Source organism: Lathamus discolor, chromosome 4 (assembly GCF_037157495.1).
Source record: "Lathamus discolor isolate bLatDis1 chromosome 4, bLatDis1.hap1, whole genome shotgun sequence".
Taxonomy (NCBI): domain Eukaryota; kingdom Metazoa; phylum Chordata; class Aves; order Psittaciformes; family Psittacidae; genus Lathamus; species Lathamus discolor.
Genome location: NC_088887.1, coordinates 63,666,525 through 63,681,058, shown reverse-complemented (window position 1 = coordinate 63,681,058; position 14,534 = coordinate 63,666,525). Strand labels below are relative to the sequence as shown.

The 14,534-nt window shown below is 41.8% G+C and overlaps 1 protein-coding gene across 1 annotated transcript in view; it reads right to left on the bottom strand.

Moving 5' to 3' along the window:
* The window catches only part of LOC136013634 (opsin-3-like), an 86,574-nt gene that overhangs the window by 22,808 nt on the left and 49,232 nt on the right, over nucleotides 1-14,534 (bottom strand). The window contains exon 4 of the mRNA XM_065677807.1: nucleotides 3,185-3,418. Coding sequence (XP_065533879.1) covers nucleotides 3,185-3,418 — 234 coding nt within the window. The remainder of the gene's footprint in view (nucleotides 1-3,184; nucleotides 3,419-14,534) is intronic.

Genomic DNA, 14,534 nt, shown 5'->3' with positions numbered 1-14,534 from the left:
TCTGCCTGGTGTGATGTTATCTGCCCATCTTAAACACTGCAACTCTCTCCTCCCAGAGCACAGCCGAAGGAGAGCAGCATGCCCCATGCCATCCCACCTGAGGGAGTCCCTACAACTCGAAAGAAATTCACCATTTTCCTCAGTGCTCTAACAACTCAGGTCAGTCCAGAAAGCAACTGCAAAGACAAAACTTTTTCTCTGGGGCTCCCGGACCATGCAAGTGACTGAGAGCCTGCCCGAGAGTTAATTTCAAGGTGTGCTCTGCAGGATCAGTTTTAAGGCTGACTCAGAGGCTGATGGTTCAATGATGTTACACATTGATTTATAATAGCTGGAAGCTACCACCACAGCTGCAGTCAACCAATGCCATTTTGCAATCTTCAAGGCATGTCCCAAAGCAAAAAAAGTTAGCTTATGCACAGAGCACTAAAAATTAAGGCATATGTTCTCAGTGTACTTGTAAGATTCAGGAGTAAATAGCCTCCTGTGATGTCTCACATCTGGAAAGAGAGGACTGTGAAAAAGGCAGGCCAGATAATTTGTGCTGAGAGGAACCAGCCTCCTCTGACAATTCTCAGCTAAGCATGAAGCCGAGAAAAGCTGAGTGCTGGGAAGAAGACAGCTCTTCCTGAGGTGTTAAGCTTACAAAAAAGAATGAGAACAACTGCAGCGTAGCTGAGGTGCTGTGAACAACGGTGATGCATCGGAGCAGGGTGTTACTATTCCTGTTTTGAAAAGAAGGGGCACAGATGGAGGGATGTATTTCATCATTTTTGAGTGAAGCTCATTTCCCAGTGTCAGGTAAACCCAATTATTTTTACTGCTAATACACAACGGCATAGCAGATAAGAGCTGTAGATTCATGCTAGGCATTAGCTATTACTTATTTTGGGTTTAATTACAATGAAAAGTGTTTATGCTAAATCTGACTGAGCTCCTTTTCAGGAGTGATTTTTGTTTAGATTTGGCAACAATAAGGAAGCTAACTACATAAAAAAACCCAAAACAACCCATACAGTGACTTCCAGCTGGCAACTAATGATCAACCCTCCAAGACCAATTTGACTTTGCCCTTTGCATTTCTTTGTTAAATGATGGCAGCTGTGTAGAAGTAGGCAGTGGGAAACAAATGAAAGATTCACAGTGTTCCAAGAGTGAAATCTAATGCTCTGGTCTTGCATGTGACTGAAGATTAAGGAAGTATATGTAAGAAACCACTTCCAGCTCCTTGCCGTGGTGCTCCTGAATTGTTGCACTGCCTTTTCAGTTCCTGTGGCTAAGAAACACCCTGCCTTGCCTCAAAACTGTCCTAACGGATCTTCCCCTTGCAGACAGATCATCCCACAATGATCTTTCCTTATAAGACATGATAAACTTGATCAAAAGTATACCCCATATGGAGAAAAGAAGTTAAGCATTCAGAAGTATTTCCTTTGTAGCTGAAAGAGGCAGCTACTGCAAGAAAAGAGTGATTTTAGACAGCTTGCTACATTCCTGTGATGTGCAAGCACCCTGATTTTATTGCTGCTAATCAACTTTTCTTCAACAGCGAGCCTTTGTTTTTTGCCTCAGCACACCCATAGCAGCATGACTGCCTCACAAGCCTTTCATGCTGCAGAATGTGCAGTTCTCAATAACTGCTTGGAGCACTTTGAGAATATAAAACCAGCCTTAATTGTGTGTATATCTGTGGATGCCAGGTTGTCAGCACAGGTAATTGTGCATGTGATTTTGTTCTCGAGACATATGGAGGCACCCAAGGCTCTGTACTGAGTTCATGTGTTTTAAGACTCATATCTTTCCCCTGTATTCCATACTCTTGCTATTTAGGATGTGCTCTCTGTGTAAATATAATGCCAAAATGTATTTGTGATCACTATTAAGCCAGCTCCAGTGATGGCATCACAGTCAGATGATGTCATGGGAGCCAAGGACCTCAGTCAAACTGCCCAGAGAACAGAGAAGCAAGATGGATGCTGCTGTTGAGACGTTTCCATAAGAATCATAAAAGGTAAGGGAAAGGAGAAAATATTCCTATTCTGCTTTAGCTTCAGCACTTTTCAAATGGAGCTCTTGATATTTTTCGATGTCAGCTCAAACTAGGCTTTGGAAATGAAGTCCTGGTCTTGAGGAAGGCAACAGTACTTTTTCCTTCTGATTTCAGGAAGGTTTTATGGCTTGCTTGAGAGCCTTCCCTCAAACTCCAGAAGGAAACTTATTCCTTGTTTAAGTTTAGGTTAGATGACCCAGATCAAGAATGATCTTGGACTGCAGCAAAATTGGAATTATTTGGCTGGTAAATTCAACATATCTCTTGTCTCAACTCCATAATAATACAATGCTGCTGTTGATAAATTCTAAGGGTAGGCTCCATCATACACTGAGCAAGAAAGGGTAAAGGGGGGTTACTGGCTTTATAATAGTGCAATGGACATAATGAAGAAAGGAAATTAAGAACAACATCTAAGATGTAACAAGAGAGATAAGGCTGTTTCATAAACCATACATATTTTCCAAGCTTCTTACTGCAAAACACTTTTAAAACTTTCAGATCTGCCATTATCAAACTTTAGAGTCAACACAGACACATTAGGAATTTCACTTTTGTGTACTGAAAATGCCATTTACAGAAACAAGGGACCAGAACTGGATCTAGGCATTTTAGAAGTGGTAGAATTGGCCTTGGTCCTCATGAGACAGAATTCATTATCTATTTTGTTATGTAGCTGAACTAGGAATTTAACAGGAAGCACACAGAAGTCCAGAAAAAGTATAATTGCGATATTTTCAAGGGCATCTGTCATGAAAATGGTATTTGCAAATGTTTTCCTCCTTCATATTGTTTTCAAGGTAATGAAATCCATTCTTCTTATTGTGCCTCTTCCCCCTCGCCCCCACCATGTTTGAGTATTCTTCTTGTAAATAGACACCAGTACCTTTGGCAACTAGTTCTGCAGCATACAAATTGACACCCAGTGTGCCCTCAGAAGAACACAGTAATTTCAGTAAGCAAATATTTATCTGTTCTTCCTATCTAGCAATAATATTGTTGACTGCAAAAAACTGTACCTCAAGACTCTAGTAATATCACTGGGACAAGCCTTGAATGTCCTCGTAAAGACACATCTATATGTCTCAGCAGTCAGTAATACCTGACAGACCAGAAAGAAAATAGATGTCTTACCTGCTTATTCATGAGGATGTAGATAATGGGATTGCAAACAGTACTGCTTTTTGCTAGGATGGAAGGTATGATGCTTGCAACTGGAGTCACCACACCTGGTTTACCAAATGTTGCAAGTAATGCTATAACTCCATAAGGAATCCAACACACCAGGTAACAGATAACTGTAGTGATCACCATGAACAGTACATGGTATTCTCTTCTGCGGGCAGCATTCTTGTGGATTTTTCCAACCTAGGGAAGGTGAGTAAAAGATAGAATTTAAGAATCTGAGCTGCTGGGTTGATTACTTTATGAACCTGGAACTATTGGTCTTGGATCAGCAATGATAGATAATCAACATTTTAGTTGCACAAGCAAAACAAACACGAACCCACAAGTTAACAAATAAAGTTTTAAGTGGTAGGATTCTTCCATTCTAGACTATTTATTTGGTACTTTACCATTTTGATACAAGGGCCTCCCTCCTGATAATCATCAAACACTGTTATTTATAATCTTAACAGAGCGTGCCAAATACTGACATAGTTCAGCTATTGTGTTGGAGGTTTTTGCAGTAGCTCTGTGAGATGGCCATTAAATTTGACCCAAAGCCCATGGAAGTCAGCACAAGATTGGGTGGGGTGCAGATCAGGTTTGGGTGCTTAGCCTCGTTTTATAGGGAGTATGAAAAACAGTTCTTAGGAAACATTCAGAAAGATTAACTGCAGAATAGCAAGGCTGGTCTCCCTGAGCATCTTTGCAGCCAACAAAATTAAGCAAACTCTGAAAGAAGGCTAATTTTGGAGCCAGTCTCTCTCCACTGACTCTAGATGGAGCCTCCGCACACCGGTCTCCAGAGGTCATGGTCAATTCCTCAATTTTCCCCCAGTGTGTGTTTAGCAAACCCAGATGTGCCAGCAGCATTTCAGGAAGTATTCAAATGTTTAAACCTTATAGATTGAATTTGTACTCAGCGAAATGTAATTTATGTCCACTTTAAGGTCTTTTTGCCTCCCGAATGTGGTACTTGAGAGTAAACAACACCCACGGGAATGAAGCCCCTGTAGAGCTATAAACATAAATAAGCAAAAAGGCAGGTCCCTAGAATGCTTTGCCCAACAAAAACAACAAAGAAGTTTGAAAGTCAGCTTTAAGCTGATGCAGGAGAACACAGATGTGCACAACTCTGCAAATGAACAGAACACAGTTACAAGTGGAAGCCACTAATCACCCAAGTCAAATGTCATCTCCTGTTGCCTGGCACACAACTTGCACATGCTAATGCAGCTGAAATAGTCAGAGCTTTACCTAAGTCTTTGTGGTGCAATGCTTTTTGCATAACATATGTGTTTATGTATCTCTGTGTTAAAAACACAGACAGTAACTGTGTAAGTACATATGGAAGGCAAAATAATACAGTGATGTTGTTTGGTTTTAGTTAATTATGATTCTAGCATTCTAGAGTGGCTGGCTCTATCTGGAGTTTCATTAGAAATGTTGTTATTAAAAGTAAATAAAACACACAGAAACTTAGCCTGCCAAAAATATCAAGTATTTTTCCTGTCTTGTATGATTTTCTGCGAAAAGGCAATGTCCTGGGTTCAGCAGTAGCAGTCATTTTTCTCCTTCTTAGTAGCTGGTGCAGTGCTATGTTTTCATTTTTTGGCCTGGGAAGAGAGCTGATAACGCCGATGGTTTCAGTTGCTGCTCAAATGTTTGGTCTGGCCAAGGACTTTCTGAGCCTCATGCTCTGCCAGGGAGGAGGGGAAGCCAGGAGGAAGCAGAGACAGGACACCTGACCCAAACTGACCAAAGAGGTATTCCATACCACAGCACGTCATGCCCAGGGTGTAACGGGGAGTTACCCGGAAGGGCAGGGGACTGCAGGGTTGGATGAGGTATCGGTCGGTGCTCGGCTGGGGGAAGTGGGGCGAGTTATCGGTTGGCTGGTGCTGAGGTGTTGTATTCTCTTCTCTTGTTATTTCCTTTATCATTATTATTATTGGTGGTAGCAGCAGTGGTTTGTGTTATACCTTAGTTACTAAACTGTTCTTACCTCAACCGTGGGAGTTGCATTCTTTTCAATTCTCCTCTCCATCCCTCCAGGAGCAGGGGGAGGGCAAAAGGGGGGGAAGTGAGCGAACGAAGTTTGTGGTTGGGTTTAAACCACGACAGGCAATTACAAAATAAAATCCATCCTCTCTGAAAGCACTGGGACTATTCTTTTTTTTTAATTATTTCAAGAGCAGAACTTATCTCATAATTACTTTAGCTTGATAAAGCTAAATAATAGATAACAGTCCAATCCTGTATTGCTTATTTGAACTGAATTTTTCATGGGAATTTTCTCTGACTGAAGAATCCAGGATCCCATGTTCAGTTTCTCATCAACACCCCCAAGTCCTTCTCCATGGGGCTGCTCTGAATCTCTTCTCCGCCCAGCCTGTAGCTGTGCCTGGGAATGCTCTGACCCAGGTGTAGGACCTTGCACCTTGACTTGGTTAAACTTCATGAGGCTGGCATTGGCCCTCCTCACAAGCGTGTCAAGGTCCCTCTGGATGGCATTCCTTCCCTCCAGCCTATCAACCGAACCACACAGCTTGGTGTCATCAGCAAATTTGCTGAGGGCGCACTCAATCCCACTGTCCATGTCACCGACAAAGATGTTGAACAAGACCGGTCCCAACACCAGTCCCTGAGGGACACCACTTGTTGTTGGTCTCCAGCTGGAGACCAATCGTCCAGCCATTGACCACAACTCTTTGCATGCATCCATCCATCCAGTTCTTTATCCACCAAGTGGTCCATCTATCAAATTTATGTCTCAATTTAGAGACAAGGATGTTTTAAATAAGGGAAGAAAAGATGTGTAAAAGTTAAGTGACTGTGGGTGTGCTTTTGGTATGTATCCTTCTATTATCATATCTTTAGCTTGTTTCCTCAGGAAGAGAAGCCTGCATTGTCACTGTGTTTGTGTCAATACGTTAATATATCTGTGTGTCTGTTGGTCCCAATATCTTCCTTGTAAATTTGGCTGAGGTTCTGAAACCTACTACATGGACAGAGGTCCTTGACACTGAGTTCTTCACATACCACTAGAGCAGAGGGATCCTTCTTAATGTTCCCATTAAGAAGAAAAATGAGGTGTGAAGTGAACTCAAAATAGACACCACAGAAGCCACTCTTGTGTAGTTTATGTTTTAATTTTATTTGTATTTTTTTCCTCTCATCTTTCTCTTCTGATAATTAAAAAGGAGAAAGCTCTGATCACAGCTATTCCTGAAATAGGACACTCTTAATGTGTCCCCAGTAACTATTAAGGGTGACCTCCTGCTGCAGTCTTCTATAGTTTAGCTTAAAAACTCATTTGTCATGAGACAAAGCTATTGGAAAGCAGTTTGCTGTCATGCTCACAGAGTCTTTCACTTCCATGTTTATACCAATGTACCTAATTGGTTTTATTTTCATGTGCTTCACGATTCTATAAGAATTCTATATAACTCCAATACGATTTACAACTAAATTTACTACAGCATATTGTAATAAATTATATGATATTACTTACAGTTCTGGAAACAAGCAATTAGAACTTTAGGTCTAGGAAGTACATTTTTTTTTTTTCCAGAAGTATACTTCTATTCCCACTGTTGAAGAGAGGAGATTAAAAGCATGGAATTGCAGCAATGGACCAGAAATGAGGAAGGATAGAATCATAGAATAGTTAGGGTTGGAAAGGACCTTAAGATCATCCAGTTCCAACCCCCCTGCCATGGACAGGGACACCTCACACTAAATGATTTTAGGGTAATAAGTTGTGGCTTACCAAATTTAGACATGCAGAGGTTGATCCAGACCTCACTGCTTGTCAAGTCAGCTGGTCCAGTCAGCCTGTTGCTGGAGGGAGCAGTCAGGTGGCAACCACAGCTCCATGGGCTCTTTTTTCAGGCTAAACACTGGAGCTTTCCAGCCCAGGCAAAAGAGGACAGCAACTTCTCGCCTCCCTTGGGGGATTTACCACTTTTAATACTTCTCTTAGCCACCATGTGGCTCCATATGGGAGAAGAGCCCTAGGCAGTGCTCTGACCAAGGGGACAACCTACCCACTCCTCTGTTCCTGAGCCAAAGATTTGACCTAGTGCAGCTCAACTCCCTCTGGATCCAGCTGGTTGTAAGCTGTGGGACCATGGGAGTACTGGTGGCACTTCACCTGCTCAGAAGAAGGCACAGGTATCAGGAAAGACCTGATGGATGGTTGTACAGAGGCTGTGTTACTGCATCTTCCAGGTAACTGCAAGGTCCATGCTGCCAGAGGCATGTATCTAGGTCCCCCCATAAGGCACTAACATGTACAACTGTGCATATTCCCATCACCCGTTGACAAGCTTGGGGGTTTTATTATCTATAAGGCAAGGGATTTGGCCTGAAGTTAGCTATCAGGAAGGGGAAGCTTCAGTGATGAAGATTTAACCTGACTGTTTTCATTGAATTCCTGTGTTTTCTTTTTGGCATTTACCCTCATCTCTCCTCCTCATTTATTGTGGCCACGTGCATTCTCTCATAGAGCATTTCCTTCCTATTGCAACAGCTCCCAGTCATTTTCAGCTATGACCACCTTGAAAGGTTATGAAGAATATACAGCCTCCCATCCATCTAACCACTAGATGGAGAGAATATACAGTAAGAATACAGCATCCAGAGACACCTCAAGTAGAGGACACGTACATCAAAGCATCTTTAAAATCAGGGGGAGGGGCCTGTTTATGCGTTTTGTCTTTCAAACCAGTTTCTCTTTCCCCAACTATTTATTAAGATGGAAAATAATGTCAATTATTATACTCTGTTCATCTGAACAGTGGATGCTGTAATCATCCTTTACCTAGTCCACTCTTAACAAGCAACAGGGAAACAGGGTGCAAAGTGCTTTTTTATCACAGCTGATTCCTGGATCTTTGTAAATTTCACACTCAAATACCCGTATCTTCTTCACTACTTCAGAACTACTTCAGAAGAGAAGGCTATGTATGTGCAGCAGTGTTTGTTGCCAACCTCTTTAAGTGTCAATTATAAGTGCTTGTTTTGACATGATCAAATATTCAACAGGACTACCAAAACCAGAGACAAATGAAATATTCATAATCACCAGAGGGAAGTCTGCCAATCTTTGAACATATAGTCTACTACAGCTTCTTAAAATGAACAGGAGGGAGCTAGACTTTAATGCAAAAGCTGCAATAGAGAAAAAGCTGGGAAAAGATCATTCTTCTTCCTTCATGAGCCTGTCAAGTAAGACAGTCTCCTCTGTTGTGTTTCCAACAAAACAAAATCTGAAATGCTCTCCATTTATTGGTATGAATAACCCTCTACCAAACCCAGGAGTGTCTCAAACTAAGCAGTGACTCAAACATCAGTTATAATGAACTTTTTCCCCTTCCATCTCTGTGGATTCTGTCCTCAAGCAAAAACAAGAGAAAAAAGCTCCAAGAAAACACTCCAAAGCATGAAAAGCTCTAAAAAGCTGTAGGAAATGGAAGCTCCAAATAATCTACTTTTCAGTGTGGGCTACTCCCAGAACTGATGCTTTCTGGATTAATACTAAAATAGATAAAATACTTTGTTGTTTAAAATAGACAATCATGGGAGAAGAGGGGCCACTGGCTTAAAAAATAAATGCCTTCTTTATAAGCATTAAAGTGGCTAAGTTCAAACCAAGAATGAACAGTGAAGAGATGTATAGTCCCTGTGGAAACAGGGTCTAAACAGAAACATCTGCTCCAGGTCATCTTAGAACCCAATGGGTCCTCACTCTACCAAGCATTTACACTTCCATGTTCACTGACTGAACTGAGATTTAAGCATGCACATGAGCACTTTGCTCAATTCCAAACACATAATGAGTTAATAGGAACAAATACAGAAGGAGGAAGCTATAAAATTTCACAAGGGGTTGTGAAGTTAATTATTTTAATGTCACTATTAAGTTTAGGAATTGAAGTCCATGGGAAGAATATTTTACCAGCTGAAGTCCAGCTTTATTGGGAATTTTTGTTATTAAAATGGGAATAGCTGTCTTAATGCCTCAAGGTGAGGTGAAGCTATGCTTTACATACAAAACCTATGTCTTTGTACACTGCCCTTGAAGCATAACTGCTACTGCTGCTGATATCACTGAAGTTTTACTGAGGACTCAAGGAACACTGTAATCCTCTTAGTTGCAGGAATTCTACTGCTGCATTTAGCTGAAGGGCTTTTAGCTGCAATTTGGTTTACACAGTGAACACATTCCCATGCAACTAAACAAGCAGCTCATGGCGTCACATACATCATATACAACTCATGTTTTATCCTGACCTTGTTTCCTCACTGTGGATTTTCTAGCATCAGTGTCCAGGAGAAAATTAAAGGTGTATTACACACAGCTATCATTCGGTTTACATTAACAGTTTGGGTTTAGAAAGAGAGTTCCTAATACACTTCTATCTTTCCCATGTGGGAGCTATCTCTGTTTTCCCTATAGCTACAAACATGCGCAGCAGGGACAATGGCTACAAAAAAACAATGAGTGTGAGCTTCCCAACTGAGTTGGCAGGACACAAGCCAACTCCAGTGCAAGAGCTGAGCATGCACTACACTCACCTATGAGTACCATCCTGTGCCCTGGGCTCAGCACTGGGATAACACAGGCATGGGAGATCTGTAGCCACCTTGCATCTCACTAACATATACTACAGGCAAAGTGTGTTTACCCCTACAGCAGCTGGGACAGACAGACCAAAGTGGCCATCCCCAGCAGCAGGGGCTTCTCTTTCTGGTATGGGACGTACATGGCCAGGAGATGTGGTCTGCCCCTGGCACACTCAGGAGCCCACACCAAACTGGCTCATGCAAAGGGACTGACTCACTTAATGGTCCAAAGGGATGACAGCAACAAGTAAAGCAATTTAGAAATGTTAAAACCTATGCCAAATAAACAAAAAAAGTGCATCTGAGGTGATACAGAATCACCATAACACTGAAGACCCACCAGCCCCAACAGCTCATTTAAGCGGATATACTGCATATGATGATATGTGCTTCTCAAAAATGCTATTTGCATGTATGTCCTTCAGTAATTTTGGGACTGCACAAAGCTGCTATCTTTGATATAGGCAGTGACACTTCTGTGGCACCTACCTGCCTGAAACAAATCAAAGATGTGTGGAAAATGAGGTGTGTAGAAAATAAGAAATGTGGAAAATGGAAACTGAAAGGGCACTGAAGTGTGTTTGCTATCTGAAATATATAGTCAGTTGAAAAAAAACCTGGAGATGCAAGAAGCATCAAATGCTATGTCCAAAATTATTGAAACTATAATTAATTTTCTATCAAAAAGACGATCAAAAGAAACGGTCTGCTATAAAATATTCTAGTTGTTGGAGTTTCATGTCACGAAACATGTCTAACATGACTTAACCTATTTTATGAATTCCCTAGATAGTCTGGGAGTTCATTCCCTTGAAGCCATCAGGTCTAATTTTCCCAGACTGATAGCAGTCACAGACTGTATTACTTGATTGTTTTTGACTACTTGTCTAAGACCAGTTCTAGTGAGCATGTTATAACTGGCCTTGAGTCACACCAACCAATATCCCTATCAAAGGGCTCAGGAAGAACATGTTGGCCTGAATTAGACTAAAATATCCTATGGACAATAAAGAAACCTCAAAGCTTTAAAGGCAGGACTCACTACTCTGCTTCCAGCATGTGCTACAAAGGGGATGAGTCCTCCTTGATCAAGGAAAACACCTATTTTGGCCTCAAAAACCACTGAGCCAAAAGTGACTTTGGTTCTGCGGTTGTTAAAGGTGCAATGGTCCCTACACAGGGGATGGTATTAAAAGTTTAGAGCCCTGGAACAACTGAATGTTGGCAGGCCCCCTCTGATAGCAATTACCAGTTGTTTTTTCTGGTCCTTTCAAAGTAGCTGAAAGTCATTCCCAGACCACAGGCAGTGTTGCAGTTACCTGGTTGTAGGTCTATCTGCACCTTTCTCAGGAAAGGAGGTGGTTTTGGTACATATTCTGACGGGCAAAAGTTAGAATTCTTTCTGACCTGGTGCTGAGCATCCCACACTGCCACCCTTAGGCACCTAGCAGCAAGAACTACAAGGCTTGAGCAGATTGCACTGTCTTCCTTTTGATTACAGATGCCTAGAAGACTGATTTGGCTTAATCTTTCGTGGCTAAGGTTATGTAAACTGAACCTCACCCAGAAAAGGGAAGGAAGGGGACAGAGAGGCAGCTACTCCTATTCCCATTACGTAGTACCCAGTAAACCTTGGATTTTACACTAGTATATGCTCAGAAAGCGATAACACTGCCAAAACATATATGAAAAAAAAATCTAATATAAATGATAAAAAAAAAATAAAATTAAAAAGCAAGAGAAAATTATGTGTGTTTTTTTCAGGGGGACAGGAGGAAAATCAGAGACTTGGGAAAAGAGTGACACCTGACAGGCTCTGCAGAACTACCAAAGCTTATTCAAGTTCAGATTTATCTACCCCATGGCGAGAGGACTTCCACGGACACATCAATAAGACTGTGGGTTGCCTTTATTGTAATGGCATGGAGTAGGTACTTCAAAAACCCGCAGATTTTATTTTATGGTTGAATTAAACCAGTGTTTGGTGATAAAAAGGATGTTTTGTCAGCAAATGCAACACAGACTCCTGAAGGAGATTCAGCAGTTGCTGAACCAAGGCAGGACTGAGAATGACTCTATAACCACAGTGCATAGGGTTTATCTATGAGGTTGAAAATGAGGAATTCCACTTTGGGGCGGGAAAAATAGAAGGCCTGAGGGATACTCTCTGATAACACAAATAACAATGCAGCTACTTTTGTAAAGATAACATGTAAGAATATTACTGCGTATGCTGCTACTTAGCAACACAACTCGCTATTATAAAAGTGGAAGGTGCTGAGATCACTTTCAGAAAATCAAGCTAGTAACTCAGTTTAAGATTCCTCTTTTTGAAAAGCCTGCCAACAAATGATATCTTTAACAGATTTACTTTTTCAATAATCAACTTCTGGTTGCGGTGTTTTTTTGTTTTAATAACTTGTCTTTGACTGACATATAAAAGTGCAGCTGACGTTAAGGAAAAGTTAAAATGGAAATGTATACCTGTTTTTTTTAAGCTGACTTCAGTGTATTTTGCACTGCAGAATTTCTGGAGCAGAAAGGGAAAATATCAAACATTAATCCTTTCTTGGTTTCTGTGTATTTCCTTCCAGAGATAGCACCATGGAGATTGTGTATCTGTAAAATTGCTAATATGGTTGATCTTTTCAGAAAGAAATGAACTGACAGGCGTAAAATTTCTTCTCAGGTTTCAAAATTACTACTTGATGCTAAGCAATAAAATGCTACCGTCTACACAGGAAATGGAGTGCACATTGGTGGGCATCTAAAGTGCTTTCAATCAAAGATGACAGAATGATGCTTCAAAAGATATATCTATATAATATGTACACTCATATAGCTAAAGCAGGAAATAACAGCCTCTGTGTTGTAATTGGCAAGGACAAAATAAATGTAAGAGTCAATGTCAGCTGAGATCAGAAAACGTACTCAGCTGGAATCAGAACACATTAAAAATTTCTCACCACCCTTCAGGTGTGTTTGCAGTTTGGCTTATGGCTTCTCCCTTCTCACTGAAAAAGGCATAAATACATATGTATTTACCACCATTTTCAAGAAGGGGAAAACAGATGACCAGTCAGTCTCAACTCTGTGCCTGGCAAAATCTTGGAGCACATTCTCCTGGAAAGCACATGAAAAACAAGAAGGTGATTTGTGACAGCCAGCATGGCTTCACTAAGGGGAAACCCTGCCTCATCAATTTGTTGGCCTTCTATGATGGGGCTACAGAACTGATGGACAGGGGTAGAGCAGTTGATGTCATCCACCTGGACTTGTGCAAAGTGTTCAACACTGTGCCACACCACATCCTTGTCTCTAAATTGGAGAGACATCAATTTGATAGGTGGACCGCTCAGTGGATAAAGAACTGGCTAGATGGATGCACACAAAGGGTTGTGGTCAATGGCTCAATGTCCAGCTGGAGACCGGTAACGAGTGGTGTCCCTCAGGGATCGGTGTTGGGACCGGTCTTGTTTAACATCTTCTTCGCTGACATGGACAGTGGGATTGAGTGCGCCCTCAGCAAGTTTGCCGATGACACCAAGCTGTGTGGTTCGGTTGATACGCGGGAGGGAAGGAATGCCATCCAGAGGGACCTCGACACACTTGTGAGGTGGGCTGATGCCAACCTTATGAAGTTCAACCATGCCAAGTGCAAGGTCCTATACCTGGGTCAGAGCAATCCCAGGCACAGCTACAGGTTGGGCAGAGAAGAGATTCAGAGCAGCCCTGCAGAGAAGGACTTGGGGGTGTTGGTCGATGAGAAAATGAACATGAGCCTGCTTCAGTGTGTGCTTGCAGCCCAGAAAGCCAACCGTATCCTGGGCTGCATCAAAAGGAGCGTGACCAGCAGGTCGAAGGAGGTGATCCTGCCCCTCTACTCTGCTCTTGTGAGACCTCACCTGGAGCATTGTGTGCAGTTCTGGTGTCCTCAACATAAAAAGAACATGGGACTGTTGGAACAAGTCCCAAGGAGGGCCATGAGGATGATCAGGGGACTGGAGCACCTCCCGTATGAAGACAGGCTGAGGAAGTTTGGGCTGTTGAGCCTGGAGAAGAGAAGGCTGCATGGAGACCTCATAGCAGCCTTCCAGTATCTGAAGGGGAGCTATAAGGATGCTGGGGCGGGACTCTTCATTAAGAACTGTAGTGATAGGACAAAGGGTAATGGGTTAAAACTTCAACAGGGGAAGTTTAGATTGGATAGAAGGAAGAAGTTCTTTACTGTGAGGGTGGTGAGGCACTGGAATGGGTTGTCCAAGGGAGCTGTGAATGCTCCATCCCTGGCAGTGTTCAAGGCCAGGTTGGACGGAGCCTTGGGTGGCATGGTTTAGTGTGAGGCGTCCCTGCCCATGGCAAGAGGGTTGGAACGAGATGATCTTAAGTTCCTTTCCAACCCTAACTGTTCTATGATTCTATGAATATACATACATACCTATCCATATGTATATATGCATACATACCTGTGTATGTATGAATATACATATTTAGATACATGCAAAAAATGTATCCACTCTATATAGTGTATATGCTATATAGAGATGCGTTTAAACACTATATATCATATATACATACAAACTATACATTATATAAAATATACATACATATGGGCATAATTGTGTGGAAAGTCTTACACAGGAGGCAACCAAACATGGATAAGAAAGCTATAGTGCAAGTATGGCTC